Source organism: Macrosteles quadrilineatus, unplaced genomic scaffold (assembly GCF_028750875.1).
Source record: "Macrosteles quadrilineatus isolate MER2022 unplaced genomic scaffold, UCM_ALF_1.0 Scaffold_35__1_contigs__length_1230758, whole genome shotgun sequence".
In the NCBI taxonomy this organism is placed as follows: Eukaryota; Metazoa; Arthropoda; class Insecta; order Hemiptera; family Cicadellidae; genus Macrosteles; species Macrosteles quadrilineatus.
Window position 1 is genome coordinate 1,172,195 of NW_026542628.1, and position 24,456 is coordinate 1,196,650.

Genomic DNA, 24,456 nt, shown 5'->3' on the forward strand with positions numbered 1-24,456 from the left:
ATCGTCAGATGTTGAACATCGGCATACTTATACTTTTTTATACAAATATAACACTTATGTCACCTTCACTCGGATTAACAACCACTACTCAGGCAAAAATAGAGATACATTTTCCATCCTAAACTTTTAAACTTGCTTTTTTAACTGATCTTTTCTAGAAAAGTATTAAAATAATACCGTTTCCATTAAAATAATATTAAAACGTTTAGGTTAGATCTTGTTTTGAACCTGATTTTTACAAATAAATTTGCCATCTCGATTATTTAGAATAATTTATACTATAAATAATAATGTTATAAATAAAGTATTTATATTCAACGTGATTAAATGCAATTTTGTGTGTGTTATTTATAACATTGTGTCTCTACAGTAGAGTTAATTGAAACAATTACGTCACCAAACCAATCACTTTCCATGCCTTCATTGTTACTTGGATAGGTCTGTTTAAGTATATTAGAGAATCGTTAGCAAAACTAAGCATTTGCAGAAGAGTTTTTCCGTTTTCATAATTTTAACATTAGGCCTAGATCTAATTCTGCAGTAGGCTATTTCATATAGTTTCATCCGACCTAGACCCGGTGCTGTAAGGGTCATGCTAATATACCTAGATTGTATCTATTTTATATAAAAGTTCACTTACAATCTGTTTCTCAGAGTACTTGTTGGAGGACAACAAGTTGACAGCTTCCATGTGGCCAAAGTCAATATCATGGCCAAGGAGGAAGATGAACAACAGTTTGCAGACATATTTCTTCTTCTGGTAACCATCAAGGGTTTTATCTCCCTTAAATTTGCTCCGAATATTGGCTAATTCTTTATTAATCCTCTTTATTTCCGCTTCTTTGCTTTTACCTGAAAAAACAAGTCAAATTTATTGGACGGTTATTTTTTATTATGGACACATATGGTATGCTCATAATCACAAATTGCGTAAACAAGTTGTGGTTATTTTTAGTCACAGTTGTGGTGGAGTTGCTTAACTTTTTTTTAGAATAAGGGGGCCAGAGGCAAACTGCCCAAAATTCCTGGCCTCAGAATAGATAACGACGCTTAAATCTTCTTAATTTAACCAAAAATACAAATTACGAAACAATTTTGGATCATCTTTCTTCTATTTGATAGCATTTTCCAGTCAAGTTAAATATTTATCAACCAAAGATGTTAAGTTTTAAAATGACTAGATGAACATTTTTTTAAATATTTATTTGCCTGAACGGATACTTTGTTTTAGTTTGTATCAGAATCACTCTATCCACCAATCATCTAAAATGGGCGTTATTGAACAGAAAGTGTGTATTATGCCCTAACTGTACCTGTAATATAATGAAGTGTTTTGTTTTTATTTTTAATTACTGACAATATACAAATTACCACACTTATAACTTCACAATAAAATACTTAAAACTAATTTTCTTTGAATAATCCAAAACACTTTAAAAATTAATATCAATTTGTTTAGATCTATCGACAGATAGTTACCAGACTATTACAAATATATAATTCATTGCAGTGAAAGTAAAAGGAGTGCCGCAGAATGTGAACAACCGGAATCAGAATCCTAAGTAGGTAAGAATCAGAGCAGAGTTCAGTTGTGATTTATACAATTAGAGTTGTTAAGGCACATTAGAGGGGCACATCCTGTTAGCTCTTTATTGCCTGCTTGTCCTTACACCGGGGGTCGGATAAGATGTACCAATTACTTAGAAATAAAAATCCTATTATCGCAGCTACGGTATCCGTCAACTCCCTACAGTACCTACTTATTAGATTATTTTTAAATGTGATTGTATTTCACTGTGCGAACATTGAACAAGTACAACATAAAAATGACAGTTCTATATTACTCTTGTGTGTAATTAATTTGAATATAAATATGTACACTTGTACAGGGTTTAATTTCTTCCAAAACCTTTTAAATCCACTTACTGTACAGGTTTATAACAGGATTTATGCTATCCCTCTATTTGCCAAACTGTCACATTTCTTGTCCCGAGGGTGACAGTTATTAGAGGTTCTATTGTAATTAACTTGATTTACTATTGTTCAAAAACACTCATATGCATCCTTTATTTTTGAAGTTAAATAGTAAACAAATATTGATAGTCTAGAGTTGTTGCCTTTACATTAATGACTTTTTTAGTTTGAGGCACTTCTAAGCAACGGTAACGCAAGCTTGTCTTCTCCATTATCTCGATATGCAGTAGTACGGTACAACATTACTAGTGTTAAATAACGTGTGCCAACTAATTTGCACAACTAGAATTACTGTCAATCATAATTTTAATAACTCTCTCGCTGTATTCTACAACTATAAAGAGATTACGTACAGCACAATTATATTGTTCCAAATTTTAACTAGGTTTAGTTTTTTTTTATTTTTCCCCCTATATACTGTATACGGTGGAAATATTGTTTGTATAAAAATGTTCAAGTTTGAGTTTTGAGTTATTGATACATCCGTTTTGGGTCTCCCTGAACCGAAAAAAGAGGTTTTCGAAGTGATGTATGTGTGTGTGATGTGTAATGTGTAATTTCAGAGAGCTGCAAGCCACACCTGTGTCCCAATTTTGATTTTTTAAAGATTTTTTAATTTTTGTTAATTTTCATATTTTTATTCTGATTTTTCCATACATAAGAACCCATGAAATAATGGAAAAATCTAATTTTCTCAAAAATGGCCTTCAAAACTTAATGGAATTCAAAACTTAATTGGATCTTTTATGATTTTCCACATAAAATATCATAGTTACTCCCACCTCTCATCCATGATAAAGGTTGTTTACAAGCTAATGGGAGAGAAAACAGCCAGATTGGTGATATAATTTATTTTAAACAATCAAACACACTCTTACAATACAAGAAGTGGGAATGAAATCCAGACTGATCAACATCGATTAAAATTCTTTGAAAAGAAAACAACCTATAATGGATCCAAATTTTTGAAATACATACCAAGTTATATTAAAAATAACAATAATTTAAATTCATTCAAACGTGCATTAAAAAGATTCTTGACTGAAAGGGCTATTTACTCACTAGATAATTTTTATAGAGGTGCTGGTTAGTTAGTTTAATTTAATTTAGTCCATTTAGTGCTGATGTTTAAAACCATTGTCTGTAACTTAAGTTCTGTTCGATATTTTAAGAATTTGTACTATTAATTTTATTTTATTACATTTTTAATTTTAGGGCCTAAGTTACAAATATTTTAAATGTAATATAGGCTATCATTAACACTATTCAATGTACCAAGCATGTACAGATGACGAATAAAGATATTTTGATTTGATTGATTTGATTTAAATAACGTGTTTTGGAACTACAGATGAAAAAGCTGTTAAATTAATGAATTCAATCCTTAAACTGATGCTGTACAAATTCTTCGACTAACTTTGTAATGATTTGATCTGGAGCGACAGTGGAGGGAAAGAGTTAATCTAGAGAAGATAACACATGGTCGGTGGGCGTCACCGAGCAGATAACATATTGAGACTGACCTTTGTGCATAGCCATAAACAAACTTACTTCTACTTATGACCTATGACAGATAGCACTGTTGAAAAAAAAACAAGTTTAGGAAAACCATATTACAAGTTTCATTGGGACAACATATATAGATGTTGTAATTTAATAACAATTAATTTTAGCAAAAACAAATTATATATTTTGATTTTTCAAACCTAAGCTACTGTTAATAAATGTTTATAATTAATTTTTAACTAAATAAGTCTCCAATATAAATAAAATCTCTAAATAAATATCGGATGTTGAAAATACATTGTGAAGATTGATAAATATTCCAGGCAGTAACGTGTCAGTTATACTAACACTAAGCAAGGATTTAGTGTGGGCTACTAATTATACTAACAGTTAGAGTTAATTAATTAAACACTTTATGAGACTAACAGAACAATTCAGACATTTTTTTTACAAATTATTTGTGAAAAATCTAGATAGGAAAATTTGGAATATTAAAGAGAATGAGGTTTGCTCAAAACAAGAAAATACATGGATTGGAATGACTAGGTAAAACAGGACTCTGAATGTAGGAGCAAATTTTATCGGACAGTCATAAAACAGACAGATAATTGATGGCTGCACTTCAAATCTGGACTCTGAATTTATCTGAACAAAATTAGGCTAAAAGCCATCGACCAAGCAAAATTATTCTGTTTGGTTGTTGAATAAACTAAACCTGTACCGTAACGTTTGTTTTGTAATGTAGTTCATGCATCAACACTACACAAATAAGTTTGCCTACTTTACCTAAAATAGTCTGATTTATTATTTTTTTATCTTGGGCAATTGTACATTAAAATATGTTTACTGCTAATAAGTTATGTGATTGTATGATTGACTTTGACTGTAATGAATTGTTCAGTAATACTTGGTTGACAATTTTAGCCACTGTTGTTGTTAGTTGGCAATGATTTGAAAAGGTCAATTGAGGCATTGCTTGGCCATCAGTCAATGATCTCAAATTGACAACATTCACTTTCACAGCAGACAAATGTTAGAAAATTTATAGGCTAGTAAGTTTAATATAACTCTTGACATTTACAGCCTAACAAGCCATGTATTCCTCCTACTGTGATCATTAAATAGAACAGGAATAAGGGGAAATAGGATGAATAAATGTTCCTTGAGAACCTTGAATTGCGTAAGCGTAAATCTCACTGAATGATAAAATTTAAGTCCTTTTTGCCAAAATAAAAAAAATAAAAATAATTTTAAACTATAGTGTATTGTTTTATTTCTAACCCCACCTGCCTTTGAATTAAACATAGTTTAAGACGACAATAATTATTTAATTTTATGTAAAATGCCTTATTCAACAGTAAAACACCAGTCGTTCCTTGTCATTTACTGCTCCTCACAATGTTAAAGTATAAACAAACAATTCAACACTGCTCCAGTTGAACGAATTAAACAGTTGTACAAGACAATACGATCTGCTGTTCTAGATAATTGACAGTTCAAAGAGATCAAACAACAAAATATCATATTTTTGTTGTAATTGAGACAGTCCTTGGAGGACGGTATACCAAAAACGACTAAAATGGGAACGGTTATAAAAAAAAAGTGCAGGAGAATTTCCCGCGTCTGAGGTTGGCGACAGTCCTACTGAGTTGTAAGTTGATTTTGAGAGTGATTTGAAGTACAAGTGAGCAACGGTTTCCAGCAAATTAATTAATAAACAGGTAAGAATCATACAGTACCTTAATTAAGCATCCAGTCGTTCCTTCACATTATTATAAACTTCGATGCTAGGAATAAAGAAGAACTCTGTTGCGTAACAGCAAATGCCGGTCGAAGACATAACCTCAAATTCTAATGCTCCCTACTTGAAGCGTTTGTCGGCAAGACAAAGTTATGTACGAAAACCACCCGTCGTTCCCGCGCCAGTCGTTCCTGATTGAACGACCCGCTATAAGGGAACGACTGGACCTGGTGCGGGAACGACTGGACTGGGAACTATTATCGTATTTGATCCCATTAAATTTCATATTTCCTTTGCTTGAATAAATGCATTAGTCAATACTTGATGAACCTCTATACAATAGATTACATTGTTCAACATAAAAATATACTTTGATAGTATTTTTTTTAAATTTTGGACCCAAAATTATTATTATTATTTTAACGAACAGAATTGCTTATTTCTCCTTATAATAAGGAAAATAAAACTTTTCAGGACACAAACAGTAATTTTTTTTTTTTCACAACTCTAGTAAACTTAATGTTATGTAGTAATTTTAGGCTTTTCATACTAATACGCTAATACTTGTACGCTTTTTAGGCGGTCACTTCAAAAGTTGTTTTTTCAGGGGGACTTGAATGGAAAATGGCCAGAACTTCAAAGGAAAGCTCTGAGAGGTAGAGGGAGCTATGGAGAGCCAGCAAAAGAAGGCAGAAAGAGAAAAAAACCGAAGAGCAGAAAGAAGCTAAAAGAAAATATGACCGTGAGAGGATGGCGAGATTGAGGGAGGAAAAGAAAGTCAAAAGAATAGGGGACATGAACCCTAGGGAGCAGCGGCAAATGAGGAAGTACTGGCGGAAGAGGCGACAAGAGCAAAAGAAGAAGAGAGAAAATGAAGAAATGCTTCAAGATACCCCAACGAATAGTGTTGAAGAGGAGTCAGCACAGAAGAAAAGGGGACGCAAAAAAGTCAGAAGAGAAAAGGCAAAAGTCTACCGCGTCGTAAAACACAAACAGAAAAAATTAAAGAATTGGAGCGTAAAGTCGCGAAGTATAAAAAATGATTGCATAAAGAGAAAAAGAAATCTTTTGTGGCGACGGGCTCTCCCTCGCCGAGAAAAGAGCTGAAAGAGATCGTAGGGAGGGAAAAAGTATCCCCTCATATCAAAAAACAATTATTTTTAGGTCTTGCTCTTAAAACACAGATAGAAACACAATTGAAACAAGTAGCAAAAACAAAAAATAAAAACCAGATTTTACACAAAGTGATTGGTAACAAGGTGTTTAAAAAATACCGCGTTCAGAAGTATTTTAAGAATTTGGTAGGTCAACCGGGGCTAATATGAACACACCAAAATATTGGGGCTAATATGAACAATGACTTAAAAAGCCATTTATCTGGGATTTTTAATCATGAAAAAAAAATATCATTAGAAAGGAAATTTATTGTATTTTTTGTGTCCATAATGAGAAAACTTCAAATTTGACTTTTAGGTCCTTTAAAAAAATACTTTGTTAAAACACTTTTTTTCCGCCCAAAAAACTTTTCCGCGCAAAGTGAAAACTTTTGTTATAACAATTTTTACATTGGTTGTAAGAATAATCTTAAGCCTGAATTTTGTTAAATAAGAATTGGGGATTATTTTTCTTTTCCCAAAGTTAAAATATATTAATAACAGCCAAAGTTATAAGCTTTCAAAGTTGGGGGGCTAATGTGAACAGTGAATGGGGGCTATTGTGAACAGTGACATGGGGCTATTATGAACAACAATATATACAGTACATTTGGTTAAAAATGTGTTTCTCACTTTTATATTTTTCCAGATGTGTTCTAACTTTCACTTTCTACTGGCTAATAGATTTTTTTTTCAGGTGGCTTTTTTTTGGAGTCTGGCTTGACTAACCAAAAACAAAACAAAAAAAACAATAACATACTAACCTAAAAGTTGTGTGTTGTGATTGTTGTGCATTTACTGAGTAAAGAGAAGATGCTTGTGTTTAGATTAGTGCTAAGTGGACTTAAATAATTCTAATTCAAAATTTATGGACTCTCATACTTAAATATTTATTTGTGAAAACAAAATGGTGCGAAATTACAAAAGTAAAGGAACAAGGAAGAAATACCCCCAGAATAAACTTGACCAGGCACTTCAAATGGTAAATAAAGGTACACCTGTTCTAAAAGTTGCTCAAGAACTAAATATTCAAAGAAATTATTTAATAAGATATATTAAAAAAAACTGAAAATATCAGGCTTTATTCAGCCTTACATAGCCCTAACACTGAAACTAGGCCAAATGCAAACCTCTCACTAGATGTTGGCCTAGGCCCATCCAGCCCTAATATCAGTACAAATGCAAACCACTTACTACATGTAGGCCTACCTTCAAATGAAAATGCAGAGGTTATACCTACATCTATGCCTATGCCAAACCTTCCAAAGTTACCAGGCCATCAGTTGGCATTAGGAGTGGAAACGGAGAAAATACTTGCAGAGCATCTTAGAACCATGGCAAAAAATGGGTTTGCTTTAAGCAAAGAAGAATTGCTTGATTTGGTAAAAGATTATGTGGACCAAAATTCTCTTACCGGCTCTGTCCCATTTAAAAACGGTCGACCTGGACATGACTGGTACAAGAACTTTTGTAAACGCCAAAAACTGAGTCTCAAGAAAATGGAAGCTCTCGAAAAGGCACAAAAAGTAAATACAAGTGACCCTTTTGTAATATATGAGTTCTACGACCTCTTGGAAAGCCAAATGAAGGCGCTTCAGCTGGAAAATAAACCAGCACACATTTTCAACCTGGATGAAACTTCATTTTGCTCTGACCCTTCAAGGATAAAGCTTGTGTCTGGTATAGGTCAAAAAGCCCACAGAGTTCAAGAGGGCACGGGGCGAGAAAATACCAGTGTTTTGGCATGCTGTAATGCAGCGGGAAAGGTTTTATCCCCTTTAATCATATTTCAGGGGGCTAACTTATGGTCAACCTGGAAAGGTGATCGAGATTTACCAGGCACCTTTTAAGCTTGTAGCGAGAAAGGCTGGATGACATCGGTGATTTTTCACGAATACATCCAAAAGTTTGCCGAAGAAGTTAAAGAACGGCCAATTGTTTTGATATTTGATGGTCACATGACTCACCTAGATGTGGATTCTGCAAAGTTTGCCAGAGAAAACGAAATAACCATTTTGAAACTGCCAGCTCATACCACCGATGTCTTACAGCCCCTGGATACGGCTTGTTTCAAAACCCTCAAATACATGTGGGACCAGAAAATCTTGGAGTGGTACAGAGCCAACCAAAGCAAGATGCAAAAAAGTGAATATGTCAATATCCTTTGTAGTATCTGGCATTCAGGTCTGACGTCAGCAAATGTGATCTCAGGTTTCAGATCTGTAGGAATCGTACCTTTTGACCGGAAAAAGTACCCTGAGGCCCGCCTAGATCCAGAGAAGCTCAAAAGATACAATGAAACGAAAGAAAAGAACTGTGCTCCATCAGAAGACTTAGAGCTTATTGGCCAGGAACCTATTGGCCTAGGCCTAGACCTCTTTTCTAATGAAGAGTTAGAAGATTTAAGCATTAGAGGCCTACTTTCTGAAGCAACAGAGCCCGAAAATAATGAGATTTCTGTAGGCCTAGGACTAGATGTGAACATGCCATGTACATCTGCCACAGCACGACTGCATACTTTACCTATAGGACCTCCTCAAGATAGGCCTATCACAAACAGTCCTAGAAATGAACCTGAACGTTCTACTGGTAGTCCTTCAACACCTATTGCTGCTACAGTAAACCCAGGATCCTTTGAGAGATTACTGCTACAGAAAATAAACAGAACTGAAGCACCAAAGAAACAACGTCGAAAAGTTGATACTCGAGCAAAGGTAATCACAAGTGAAGAATGGATTAAAATTACCACCGAGCAGATTAAAAATGATGCAAAAAACAACAAACCAAAAGGAACTGGGCCTAAAAGTGTTGACCTAAAGCGGAAGAAAGCAGCACAAGAAAATAGGCCTACTAAACCTAGATGCAAAGGGTTAAAATTTGTTAAAGAATACAAAAGAATTAGGCCTAAATTCCGCATTGAGAGCAGCGACAGTGAGGACAGTCTAGGAGTAGCAGATTTGAACGACATAATTCAACCCTCAGAATTAGATTATCAAGATCTAGACAGCCCAGAAAATCTAAAGGTTGGTGACTTCATTTTAGTAAAATGCAAAGGTGGAAGCCGCCAAAGTACGACCTTCCGCTATGTCGCTACAGTGTTAAAAACACTGGCTGACGGGGAGATCGAAGTGATGGGATTTAAATCCTGTGATGAGGAAAAAAAATCATTCCTGAAAAAAGAAGATGATATATTTATTGTTTCTACCACTGACATTTTGGGGAAACTTCCAGCCCCTAATGTATGTGGAACCAGTGATAGACATAAGTATGTCTTCGACAAAATTGTCGAAGTTTTTGAGGCGTAAGTTCCTCAATAAACTTCTTTGAAGGCCTTACAGTGATAAAACAGTTTTAATTTTACAAAGACAACAGTTAAGGTGTTGAATAGGCCTAGCCCACATTTTTATATTTACCTAATAGGCCTAAAAGTGCAATAAACTGTCATTTGCCTAAACGAACAATTTGCATTGTCTTAAATTATTGTTTTTTTAAGTGCTTTAAACAATTTGTATGTGGAAGAAATTTTTAATAAATACTCAGGTATGTTGACAGATAATTTTTTTCTTGTTTATATCTTATTATTAGCCCTGTATAATATTTATAAATGGTTTAAAAAAAAGGGTTACCGTAGGGCGACCCGCGGCTCTCCAAAGATACCTTCATATCTCAAAAACTATTTAAGATAAAATATTGAGACTTATTGCAACTGGTAGACTAGACCCTAGGCTTGTTCACAACAGCCCCCACATATGCCTAGTGTTGTAAATAACAGAGTTATTAAGAGTGTTCACATTAGCCCCATGGGCTGTTCACATTAGCCCCTTTTAGCGGGGCTAATGTGAACAGTGGTTTTTAATTTTTTTTTTTATAATGGTTACATTTATGGTTTTTGTTAGTAAATAAATAGATTCAGCTAAAAGAGCTGGATACACGACTATTTTTTCTTTTCTTCTGTCATTTACCATTTTTGAGTTAATGTCAAAAGTTTACTTTTTTTGTTCATATTAGCCCCGGTTGACGGCCTACCCTACGCAGAAAACAAAAGACTTTCAGATCATCTCCCAAGTACCTCATTTGAAAACACAAGACCCCCCCTAGAAAGATCCGTTACAAACTGTCTGACAAGACAGCAAACTTTTTTGAAGATGACAGACACTCTAGGATGTGCCCTGGAAAAAAAGATAGGGTGAAGAAAGGACATATTGTAAAACAGCGACGAGTTCTTCTTGAGAGCGTCGAAACATTACACAAAAAATTCATGAAGGAAACCAACATAAAAGTTTCCCGCACAACCTTTTATCGCTCACGACCTTTTTGGGTAAACTTTCCTAAAATGGCCGATAGGGACACGTGCGCTTGTATAAAGCATTCTAATATGGATTTACTGGTCAGTGCCCTGAAAAATGTCAAAGCCGTTAAAAATACGGACAACTAAAGAGTTGTTAGCATCTTTGGTATGTTCTGTGGATAATGAAAGCTGCATGCTTGGCCAATGTGAAAAATGTAAAATACCCCCGCCGCAGCAAACCTGCAGACTAAGCGAATTTCCATTTGCCTGATTTGATTTTCAATTAAATCTATTCAAATAACATTAGGTATAACGAGCACCTAGGTTTGCTGCCTACAGTGTAATAAAGTGTGTTAAAAAAAACACATATTTTATAGTAAAATATTAATAGCTTAGTATAAAATAAATAGTTTGGGCAAGTTTGATCCAAATATATGCATAAACAAGCAAACTACAACAGTTTACTTATTCTCCATAAGAATAACATGGGAGTTTTTAATTTACAATTTTCTCCGTAACCAATAACCATACAAAACCCCCGCCGCAGCAAACCTGCAGACTAAGTGAATTTCCATTTGACTGATTGGATTTACATTGAAATGTCTACTTAAAAATATAACATTTATTTCCTATTTAAATAGAATTAGTTTAACAAGTACTTAGGTTTGCTGCATCAGGGAGGGTAAAACTGTTTTTTTTTTTTTTTTTTGTAAAATGTTAATAGTTAGTAAGAAATAAAAACATTTTCCAAATTTGATCAAAATATGTTCATAAACAAGCAAACTACAACAGTTTACTTATTCTCCATAAGAATAACATGGGAATTTTAAATTTACAATTTTTTGGAATTTTCTCCGTAACCATTAGGCGCATAATAACGCTTCAATATACTAAGTTCTTTAAGCTCTACACAATGGTTTGGAAAGAAATTGCTAAATTTTATGTTTTTTGGGTCAAAAATGGGAAAAACCTATTTTTACCCCATAAAACCCCCCGTAAACCCCTGTTCCCATGGTCCGATCATGCTGGATTGCGAACTCGTTCGAATAAACGTAGGTTTACAGGTTTGTACCAAATTTCATCAAAATCGGATCATTTTTGCTCGAGTTATCGTGCTGACGGACACATATATATATATATATAAATTTGAACGGATGGTGTTTTTTGCCTCTAGGGACCTCAAAACGAAAAAAAAAAAATCAGTCCCGCGTCCAGGTCTTACCATGAGTACTACGGTAATAGCTTATTCCCTATATGGGAAATTCGCTAAAAATGAAGTAGAATTTCATTATGAAGAAGATTTTACTGTAAAATATGCTAAATGGTTAAATATTCATGAGGAAAAAATCATAAAGCTGAAAAAGAAAAATCTAAAAAAAACTGTGAAATCTATTCAGAGAAAAAAAATTTCCGAAATGAAGGCTTTATTAACAATGGAACTTGACACTTTCAAAAACCATGTGTACTATCACCATCACCAAGCAGCTGTTGTTAAAAGCAAAACGACGACCCTAAAATCGGGAGGGATGATTTTTAGAATCGACTTCTCTGAAAATTATGTGTGTAAATACGACAAAGAAGTCCAATCTGTTCACTTCGGCGCGTCAAAAAACCAGTTGAGCTTGAACACTGGTGTTATGTACGCCTCAGTAGACGGGAAAATTAAAACAGAGTGCTTCGCTACTGTGTCTGATAATGTAGATCATCAGGCACATGCAGTTTGGGCTCACATGAAGCCTGTACTAGAAAAAGCTTCCAGCGAGTTCCCTAACGTTGACACTGTCCACTTCTTTTCTGACAGCCCAACAAGCCAGTACAGAAATAGATTTAACCTCTTCCTGTTTAAGACCATGATGCCCCAGTACTTCCCAAATCTTAAAAACCTAACTTGGAACTTTACTGAAGCAGGCCATGGGAAGGGTCCAATGGATGGCGTGGGGGGGAGCTTCAAGAGAGGAGCAGACCAAAATGTTCTGCACGGAGTGGACATAACGTGTGCGTAGGATTTTGTCGAAGCTCTTAAAAAACACACACAAACGTCACTCTTTTTGAGGTACCTTCTGCAGATGTAGAAAGGCTAAAATCTGTGGTAGCAGACTTAAAACCACCAGAAATAAAAGGTGTTATGAGAGTTCACCAAGTGACTTTGACAAAGGGAAGTCCCATGTTCACTCGTACTTTATCTTGTTTCGAATGTCCTCTTGATGCTGCTTGTAGTCACTACCACTTCAGCAAAATTACTTTCGATATTGACACGAGCAATAAACAAAGACCGGTTATTGCTGAGAAGAGAAGAAAATTACTTGTTGAAGAGGTTTTCACTTCATCAGACGATGATGACGACCAACAGCCAACTACATCTTAAGCTCATCATGATGTGAAGGACTTGAAGTCAATTTATGCAGGCATGGCTACCACACCAGTCGTTGAAAGTGAACTTACATCGGGTGTTCATGTAGTTGTTGAATATATGATTGAAAAAGGTAAAAAATGTTCTGATACCAAACTGTATATTGGCGTGTGCCAGAGTAAATCATGTAACCAGGTAATTGACGTTTTGTTTATGAAACAAGTTTGTGATGGCCGTGATTTGTTTGTGATAAACGAAACAGATCGTTTCCCAGTGCATTTAACTCAGATTAAGGCCATATTACCTCCACCAAACATTATAATGAAGGGAAACCGCGTATTTTATGAATTCTAGCGCAGCAAACCATTTGTGACACATTCCTGTTTGTTCTGTTTTAAAAATGAAAAACATGTGTCAAGAACTTGTTAAGTATTTAACTTTGCTGCTTTTGCTTCTATTTTCATTTATTTTGAACCTTAAGTACCGTTGAAAACATCAATGTTTGTGATGTGCCCAGCTCTAGTTTATTCTATTAAAAGTTTTGTACCGAGTACCTCATGTATATATTTAATCGTTATTTGTTTTGTTTTTCTATGTAGTAACACATAGGTGCAATAATTACCAAAGAAACCAAACACTGAAAACAAAAGCTTGTGTAATTATTTATATACAAGGACTATTTCTAAAGGTATCCAGTTCCTGAAGACTAATTTATCACGCTACACTATATAACATTGTATTGCATATTTACCAAAATACAATAATTTGTTTTATTCATAATATGTTATGTTAATATTAGATGTCCAATGACTATTGTATTACAAATTGAATAGTTATTTGTATACTTCAAAATGAGTAGTTATCACGCTAGTGAAAACAATCCAATGTTTTGTAATGCAAAATGTCAATAACACATTCTATAGCCAATACAATGTTTTCGTATTCTCAGAATTTGTTATTATTATTCTCTACCCATAGAATAAATTTAGTTGCAGGTGTATAACAGAGTCTGCGTTATTCGTTCACAGTCTAGCGCCAGTCGTTCCTCGTCTCGGCCAATCGTTCCTTGCAAGTTCCAGTCGTTCCCGCTCACAAGATCAGAGATAAATCGCTATTTTTTCATCATAAATTATTCTTTATGGAATTTTATTGTTCCCAATATTTCAGAATTTGCTCCTTGATATAAGTTTCATATAACTTACAAATCGCTTAAAATTTAATATTAAAGTTATGTTTATGTCAAACCAACAATTTTAGGTTAGGTTGAGTTTAACTGTTAATATATTACTTTAAATGTATTAAATATATATTTTTTTACTTTAGTTATACTGTCTATTACATTTAGATTTGGATTTAAGATCCCACTGAGTCTAATTTATTGTGTATTACTTTATATTTAAACATTTTGTTACGGGAACGACTGGACTTTATTAAGCGTCTCTTCACCTAAAAACACATAAAAAATCTAGAAATAAGTGAAATTCAGCTCTGCGCTTATCAAACATTGTTCCAGGTGAAATAACAATTGGTGCAGGTAAGTAATAAAGTGGAAAAACAAAAATTATTAAAAAAATTTTATTTTGTTGATATATTATTCAGTGAGATTCACCCGTAACCCTCCGATTCCTGTAGGTTATCAATAGATATTTTGGAAAAATACTCGAACTTGAAAATATTTGCCCGAATATGAGTTTTGAATAGGCAACATCAACCCTTCCAGTGCCTAACGTCAATTTATTGACAGTCACATATCGTCTTTCAGCTTAGTCGATTTTGCACGGATTTGGACTGGATTTACACCACAGTAAACCGCAGAAAACTGGCCTCTATTTTATTCCTAGTTTGTCTGTCTCCAGATGTTTTAAAGAATAAGTCAATGATTATTAGTAATTGCGGCAAAATCAATAACATATCCCGCGGCCATTTAGACATCATCATCATATCAAGCAGTCACGGAAACGTCATCGTCGTCAACCGCGGTGTCACGGAAACGCCATCATCGTCCAAGATGTATGGAGTAAAAGAGGTGGGCCAGACAGAGCGAACTGCGATTACGTCACTGCAGTCCTGGCGGCGGCCGCCTCGCCACTAGAAACATGTTAAAACAAGCAAACTTGACCTATTTCGACACGACTTATGCTGATGGAGGTGGTATTTTCATTGTAACACGAATGTCTTGTGTCTACAAAATAAACATTTGTAGTAAAGCATTCAGTGCATTAGCAGACATCGAACAGTACAGTAGTTTGTGAAAGTGATTCAAGAAAATTGCATTTAAATTCAGTTAAACTAACGTTGGTTGAATTTCAATTGATTTTTAAGTAAAATTAGTCACATCTTGTATATTATACAATTATTTTTTTTTTCATTTTAAAGTTTATATTTTAGTGTTAAGAAGATTTTCATCTAATATGAGTGTGTGTTTGTTCGTTGTGTGTATAATCATTTACTGTCTAAAAACGGAGATGAAAAATGCCAGGTATGCGTTGTGCTGTAGCTATATGTAATAACAGTTATTTTAAAACTAAAAATCGATGCCTTCCACAAACCTCTTACCTTTGGAAAACAGTATCAAAAGTGATACGGAATGTTCTAAAAAACGGAAATTAAGACAAGTATCGCGGGAAAACAAACCGTTTGTGCAAGCTGCGTTGTCAAAAAAGATTATATAAATGTAAATGATAACCCTACAGCTAAAGACCCTAAGACTGCTTTGATACACCGACTATTATTTATGAAGAAGAGTATAAGAAGTTAAGTAATGAATTGGAAAAGATGAAAGAAGAATACTGAATGAACAATATCAGCTTTACGGCATGAAAATGTTCGACTGGTCGAAGAAAAAAGTTCTAGCGTTAAAGAAGAAATTAAGAACATTCCTAAAGGAACTTTTTCTGATACCCAAATTAATATTTAATTTAATCGGAACAAAAAAGTTTAAGTGTGGTCTAATGAGAACATTACGAAAGCTTTTACCATACTATAGAAAGCAATGCTACATTTATATGAGAACGAGAACTCAAATGAAAATTCCTCTCCGCTGTTTAAGCACATTAAAATTTGGGCATCGAAATTGCATCTTAAATGGGGAATACTCCAAAGGGTTCCAAGCCTTATGAGGGTTGCTGCACAGCAAATGACAACTCTGGAGAAAATTGTAGTTCTACAGTATGACGAGATGAAAGTAAAATCACTGTATGAGTACGACCCGATTATTGCTAGAGTTATAGGGCCACATTCACAGATGAAAGTAATAATGACAAGAGGACTTTTTTCGTCGTGGAAACAGCAGATTTTCGTAGATTTTGTTTTTTCTATGACAAAATCACTTATTGAAGAGATTATTACAAAGCTTTTTGAAATAGGATACACTGTAAGAACAATCGTATCCACCTGCGGAGATGGAAATGTAGGTATGTGGAGTGCTTTTGAATTGACACTCAATAAAAGCTGGTTTGTTTTCAAAATAATAGAAAAGAAGGTATATTTCCTAGCCGACGTTCCCCACCTTTAAAAACTTGTTAGAAATTGGCTCATAGACGGTAGATTCACATTGCGTGATGGCTCACCAAGGCCTTTGAAGGCCTTATATAAAGACACCGAGATTTCGTCCTGCTACAAATTATTACCAAAACAAGCGACGTGCGAAAAATTTGAGAGGCAAAATGTACCATTGGCTGCTCAACTAATGTCTCATACAACAGCCTGTGCACTTCGACGATATGACGTAGGAGATGAGAATGAACGACAAGCAACTGCAGATTTCATACAGGAAACTAGTGACATAATGAATAGCAGTTGATTCTCTTGTCTAGTGTCAATCTTAAATGTGGTTGTTGTATGCAATTAGAAAAACAAGGAACTGTATTGGAAAAGTATATAGAAATTATAGAGAACATGAGGCTGATTCTCAAATTATGGGACAATTTATGTCTCCATTAAATAAAAGAGTAGGGTAATAAAGAAAAATGTTGTGTATTTTTTTATATTATATATCTCATCCAACCCTTAACTGTTTAGATTTAACATTATTTATTGACAAAAAGGGTAAATTTATTTATGTTTTTTAATTTTTATACTGTAAAACGTCATTTTGGTCACTGTCGGTGTTGCAACTTTCACTTTATAACTCACCATAAAATGTTATTAATGATTGTTAATTTTGTTTTAGCCAATAGGCCTATAGTTTTTGTTTAACACTCAAATGTCAGTGTTTCACAGCGTATTATTACATTTTTCAAAGTTATTTCGTAAGATATACAAAAAAATACAGATGTCGGCCAACTATTAAGGTCACGGCAAATGAGTTTGATTTTCCCGCCGTGCGCCGCAATATCGGAACTAAACGGAATCGGACCGCTCCAGTGATGAATCAAATCTTAAGTATGAAAGAAATAAAAAAATGACTAAGGCAAAAGAATCTTGTTCAATAATGGCCTTTTACGATGACAATACTGTGTCAAAAATGTGCCCCGGGGAAAAAGATTTTGTGAGGAGGGGTAAGTTGATGGTTCAACGAAGAATTTTATTAGATTCCCTGAAGAACCTCCACAACAGGTTTGTTGAAGAAAGTAGCCATAACATTCCATATAGCACTTTTGTACGTGCCAGACCCTTCTGGGTAACGCACCCAAAATCCAAAGATGGGATACTTGTGCTTGCATTCTACACAGTAACATGGACCTTGTTGTATCCGGATTTAACAATATAAAAGCCTTAAAAGCTAAAACAGGAAAAGATGCCCTGGAATATATCGTGTGTTCAATTAAAAACAGAAACTGTTTAATGGGTATATGTAAACTATGTAAAAACAAAACTATACCGTTTAATGAAGAAGTTGACGACAACATAAATCTCAAAGTTTATCAATGGAAAATGATCAATGAAGAAAGAGTTATTAAACATGGGAATTAAATTGTTCAATAAACTTCCAAATTAACTTAAAAAACACAGCAATGAGTCCAGCACAATTTGCAGATAACGTTGAGAGTATTTTGATCAGAAAGGCCTACTATAAAGTTGACGATTTTCTAAATGACTCTCGAATGTTATAAGCAGGTCCTGTTACTTCCATAGGTAATATTTTATAGGGTAAAAAGTTCCTTCTCCATGTTAATCTTGTTGATTTTTAAATGTTACATATTATATATGTATCGTTTTTGTTGTGAAATTTTAATTAAGACCTTGTTATTGACAAAAAATTACATGTTTTGTACATTTTTTATGTTTTATTTATAATGAAATTCTATAAATCCTGTTATTTAGTTTTAAGCTTGACATTATCTTTTTTATTAAACCTTTTGGCTACTCTATTCAAAGAGTTCCTCAAATGTTAAACAACTATTTTATTTATTATTACTAAATACATTTTAAGAAAGGACATTATATAATATTAGGCTATAAGAAGAATGACGAAGCACCTGTGCATTTATCTGTAACCTCTGTACGTTTATGTGCTAATAAACATGATTTGATTTAAAGGAGTAAAAAAATGTGTAAAACTAACGATAAAGGAGAAAGAATTTATTAAACTAGGGGCTGTAAAGCAAAAAGTTTCAAGCATGTTGGTCCGATTCAGGTTACATGTTTAATTTGATGCATCAAGCCACTCATAAAAAAAAAACCCAACATAACTTATCAGGCAGAGAATTGATGATAATGCTTGATTTTTCAGAAAACTAGGTGGCTAAGTATCAATGTGAGGTACAATCGACGCACTTTGGTGCATCAAAAAGACAAATTAGCTTACATACAGTTGTATCTTATTATAATAATGGTGAAGAAATTGTTCCGAAGTCATACTGTACTGTCTCCGATAATCTGGCCCATCAGGCTTTTGCAGTGTGGGCTCATCTGGACCCCATTTTGTATTCCCTTTCGAAGGATTTCCCTCAAACATCAACAATTCATTTCTTTTCAGACTCTCCGTCGTCTCAATACAGAAACCGAACTAACATGTATTTATTAAAGAAGCTGGTTGTAAATTATTTTCCGCTACTAAAGGGTGTCACATAGAACTATTCAGAACCGGGCTATGGGAAGGGGCTTATGGATGGGATTGGGGCCACCCTAAAGAGAAGAGCCGACCAACTTGTACACTATGGAAGTGACATAATCAACGCTTTGGACTTCAAAAGCGCCTTTCAAGACAGTAAAATAGAGGTTATAAAAATAAATGAAGAGAAGTTTGCATCAGTCAAGAAGTCCTTGCCATCACACATTGCTCCAGTAAGTTTTGAATTTACTCTGCCTCTGTTGGCTATCAAAATAGCTGTTGTTTAAGCCATTAAGAGTGGTAGATTTTAAAAACAAATTCCTTTTAGTTATTGAACTAGTTATACCGGAAAACCTATTAGGCTACTTTAACTTTTTAATTAGCTGATTTGGAAATTCAATTTAAGTTCCTTTAATGAGTCTAGATTTTAATGATTTTGTTTTTTCAGGTTCCTCAAATAACAAAAATGAAACAGATCACATATTGTGTCGAGAGCAATAAGATGTTTGGGAGAACACTGTCATGTTCTACATGTTCTTACAGTAAAATGTGTTCTCATTTTAATTTAAGAGAAATATTTGCCCAATCTAATACAATGGAAAAAAAAGGAAGGCCTAAGAATAAGCTACACGTATCGGACGTTTGGTCTTCTGGTGAAGATGATGACGTGGCTTCCCCCCAAAGTGGTCCAAGTAAGAACCTCAACACATCATACTGAATCTACTTGTACCTCAAATAGCTTAGTAACTGATGTATCTAATATTAAAATAGGGAATCACCTGTTAATAAGATTCACTGCCAAGCCCAATAACATTCGGCAGTATGTTGGAGTGTGCCAAGAGGTTGACTCTGACTCTGAAGATATTAAAGTTAGGCTAGGATTATACTAGGACGCTGGCGTCCGGGATGCTGGCGTCTGAGAGGCTAGCGTCCCACCTCGAGCCGAAAAATGACGTGATTTGTGTTGGGATGCTAGCCTCTCGGACTGCCATTTTATTTCAATGTTTAGTCACTTTTTGTTTATATCTATTTAATTAACATTAGGTTTAACGAGTACCAAGGTTTGATGCTTTAAGGGGGCTAATAAAGTGTGTTTTTAGTAAAATACTGTATTATTAACTTAGTATAAAACAAATCGTCCAAGTTTAATCAAAATATATCCATACACAAGCAAATTCCAACACATAACAACATTTTCTATAAGAATAACATGGCAATTTTTAATATAGGCCAAGGCCTACTCTTTTTTTAAATTTCCTCCATAACTAATAACAGTACAAAAACACTTAAATATACTAAATTATTTGTTTTTAAGCTCATTAAAATTGTCTGGAGAGAAATTGGGAAATTTTCAGTTTTATGGGTCAAAAATGACAAACCCCCTTTTTTAGCACATAAAACTCCGTTCCCAAGGTCTGTTCATGCTGGTTCGCGAACTCATCAAGTTTATCCCACCCCTCACCTTAAAACAGAATTTCTTTAAAATAGGACAAAAGTTACTCCAGTTATCGCGTTTACAGACATATATATATATATATAATATTTAAATCTATACGAACGGATGGTGTTTTTGGCCTCTGGGGACATCAAAATGAAAAAGTAAATCGGTCCCGGGCCTAGGTCTTACCATGCCACCTACGGTAATAACTTCGAGCTTTCGGTGGCTTTTTTTAGCATCCGACGCTAGCATCCATAGTATAATCGCCCCCATTTGATTTAATGCCCCGCTAGCGTCCCGGACGCTGGCCTCTCGGACGCCAGCGTCCTAGTATAATCCTAGCCTTATGTTTCTAAAGTCTGTCAATAAGGACAATAACTTGTTTTAAGTAGATGAGAATGACGTAGCGTATGTGTCTACTAATCAGGTCGTGGCAGTATTGCCACCACCAACCTTAGTTCTAAAGGAAATCGCGTTTATTAAGTTTGACCATAATGTATCTGTTTTTTAACTCTCTTACTAAATGACATCTAGGGTTTAATATGCTTCTGGTTAGGCCTCGTTCTTTTGGTACTTTGGTATTATACGGAGGCCACATTTATACAGCGCACTGCAGCAGTTGACTTTTCTCATTGAATGTGCCATACTATAAACGCCATACGCTGTACCCGTGTTGGTTGTTTTTGGCTCATGTAACATTATTAGTTTGCCTTTTTTTACTAAATGCTAATTTTCTATTGTCTTTTGTGCATTGAAAAAATGTAAATATACTATGATAATGTACTTGGTTTGTCATGTTTAAGTTAAAGGCTTTCTGGGAATCAATTTTGATCATTTTGGTAATGGTACAATCATTTCTGTCACTGTATATCATTCAGGTAATGTACAAATTTTATTTTATTTCTGCCAAATCTCTACAGGTTTAGAGTTTTTTAATATTTGTAAATTTCATTAACATACTAACTAATGTATCCACACACAAATAACAATTGTTTGAGCTCTATTAATGTAGTAATATGTTTATTGTAACACGGCACCAGCCTCTTTTTAAAAACCTTATTACATTTTTTATAATTTTAAAGTTCATTAATAAAATATCACAATTTTTTTGTTAGTAATAAAATGTATTTCAGTAGTCCATCTTATCACAAATTTTATTTAAAAAAAAATAGGGTATTTTACTTTTTAATGCAGTTGGAAATACATTACAGAAATGACACAATTACGTGAACCTATTGAAGTAAAAAGTCAATTAAAAATATAAAAAATAATTTTTTAGCTTAGCCCTTATGGTATGATGTTCCTGGAGTATTTTATTAACTTGTAAGGTTAACAATAAAAACAGTTTGAATAGTTAAACTTTGTATTTTATCCTCCTTGAAATTTTCCTATAATTTGAGAATCACACATGAAGTGTATGAATAAAACAAAAATTTAATTGTATCAAAAAGGTATACTCATGTCTACTAGGCCAGTAATTGAAATGTATGACAACTTGAAATGTAATGATAAAATAACGTATATTTTAACATCCAAGCTAAATCAAGATAGTTTGGAAAATCTTGTTTCCTTAATAAGAGAAGGTGGGGAAAGAAATACACCTATGGAATGATTGTATAGAATGTGCATGATTGTTTTGAGAAGAACACGGGTATGGTTAGGAGTAACGTGAATACTGAGAACACATCAGATGAATTCGCAATTGGGAAAGTTTTAAGAGAAAGCTCTGTATCATGCAGTATTGACCAAGAGATAAAGGCGCCCTTCGACTACGAAGAGAATGAAAAAAGTTATGTGGATGAGAAGGAATCAGTAGAGTTGTTAAAGGATACAGTAGTTTGGAAGATTGCGTATCGAAAGATGGACTAACTATATTGTAGAATGGATACTATAGCCAAAAAGTTCAGAAATAAGTAGGGCCTATCCTAATCTTGGAAATTTTACCTACCAACGCGAAAAAAACATCAACCTGGATGGGTGAGATATTCCTAAGGGGGTTTAACAGAAACAACAGTGGATTTCATGGGAAAAGTTGAGATTTTAGAAAAGGAATTATTTCCAAAAAATTTAAATTTAAGATTTTTAAGGCCCTAATGTGAAGAAACGCCTTGTGGAGAAATTAAATGATCAAGTTGACTGTTGCCCTCTACACATGATCGAGCTATTTGTACAAAGAAGAATAATAATGAGGATAAAGTTTTTAAACAGACAAAAAATTACGAATGACAAAGAAAAAACTGAATAAGGTATGTCAGTAGAAAAATTGTGAATATCAGGAACTCTAATATCGTAATGTATTTATGAATAAGTACATGTCAAATGGTGAGTGATATATAATACCTACCTTTTAAATAAAGTGTATGTTTTATTAAACATGTTTTTATTTCCTTAATGAATTATAAAGTTCCATTCCAATGACACTAATTTAATGAATGTCACATTTAATGAATTACATGAATGACAAATGATTTAACGAATGTGCATTGCCAAAAGCTACCGGTACTTGGATTTGATATATTTGTATAACAATAACTGTTTGTTTGTTTTAATAATTTTAAATCTAAAGGGTATATCATTTATTTACTAAAATAATATTCTTCAATAACTGTACTTAGGTCTCTTAAAAATATAGGCCATTATAAAATTGTAGCTAGCCTAATTACAGAAACGGTGGAAATTTATTTGTGGTGTTATAGAAACATAAAAGGAATGTAGAAATAAACAATCATTTTAATCATAGATTAATATAATATTTTAGGAGTGATCAAATAAAAATTAACGGAATCCAAGCAAACTGATTTCAACATCAGATTTTTCATGAGCTAAGTAAACTTTTGTTAAAGTCAACCTTTTGCAGAAAAATTGAAATTTAACTGTCCAATCTTTTCAATCAAATCTCATATCAAATTTTATTATGAAAATTTGATAAATTTCAAATTTCAGATTCAATTTTGACATCATATTACATAAATAATATGCTGCCATACTAAGTTACATTTAGGAGATTAGAGTTTTATAGACCTAGGTATAATGATTCCATAAAGTTTTGTAGATAAGGCCTACTCACAATTTCTGATGTCTGATATGAAAACTGCCAAACCACGCATGCCATCTCCACGCACTGCTGGCATTTTGCTGACTATCTGAAATAGTTAACTTATTTATAACATATGCAAGTTATAAATATAAATAAATACCGGTACAGGTTTTATAAAGGGCTTTTTTCATATTATAAATACTAATATCCCAAAAAGCACATTGTCAGGGACATATTACTATTGGTCATATTGTCTACATTCAACACTAAGTTCTTGAAAAACGCCCTTTCTAAAAAACATAAAATCCATATTTATATCGTATGTAGCCTAAACTATATCGGATATGATATTTAAATATTGAACAAATAAGTTATCCGATAACGTATCGTAATCTCTTTAGAACCATCAACTTTGCAGGGCGCTATCACTCTAATTCCGTCCTGTTTTAGCCAGTTGAATCTTTAGGGGTACAGTTCTGAAAAGAACCAACTGTAGCTTCTCGGCCCTAGATAAAAATTTATATCATATTGGATAGCCTATAGTTTTTATTCAATAAAGTTATAAATCCTACAAAAGTTTGTAGGCTATTTTAATAAATTTCTTCTTTAAAGGGATAAATTACAAAAACATCAATTTGTATTCATATCATCAGTTTCATAAATTAAACTAGGCTAACAGTGATTATATTGATCACACAGATGTCACGTTATAGTATTTTCTACACTACCTATATAAAAATTCTAAATACGTCATGAATTCAAAAATGATTGTTGTTTTCTCCGGAAAACTCAAATCACACATACAGAAAATCAGAAAAACGACAAAAGTTAGGCTAATTATTTCTTTCCTATGCGATGAAAATTATATGCGCTCTCATAAAAAAAGTGGGTAAAGTGTTACCGTAGATTAGATAGGGTAAAGCATGTTTTGCCCTAATTTAGTTTAACCATGTATCTTCTAAGTAAGGTAAGC

At 33.7% G+C, this 24,456-nt stretch overlaps 2 protein-coding genes across 3 annotated transcripts in view; one reads left to right on the forward strand and one right to left on the reverse strand.

The window, feature by feature from the left end:
• The window catches only part of LOC129005818 (uncharacterized), a 127,777-nt gene that overhangs the window by 77,608 nt on the left and 25,713 nt on the right, over positions 1-24,456 (forward strand). The window lies entirely within an intron of this gene.
• LOC129005817 (AP-2 complex subunit alpha-like) overlaps positions 1-24,456 on the reverse strand; it is a 74,492-nt gene that overhangs the window by 48,742 nt on the left and 1,294 nt on the right. Inside the window, exons 2-3 of one of the 2 annotated variants that reach the window (XM_054434827.1) lie at positions 23,514-23,589; positions 641-852 (exon numbers count right to left, since the gene is read on the reverse strand). In XM_054434827.1, the coding sequence (XP_054290802.1) occupies positions 641-852; positions 23,514-23,577 (276 nt within the window). In that variant the 5' untranslated portion in view covers positions 23,578-23,589. The remainder of the gene's footprint in view (positions 1-640; positions 853-23,513; positions 23,590-24,456) is intronic. The other variant, XM_054434828.1, reaches the window with a different exon arrangement.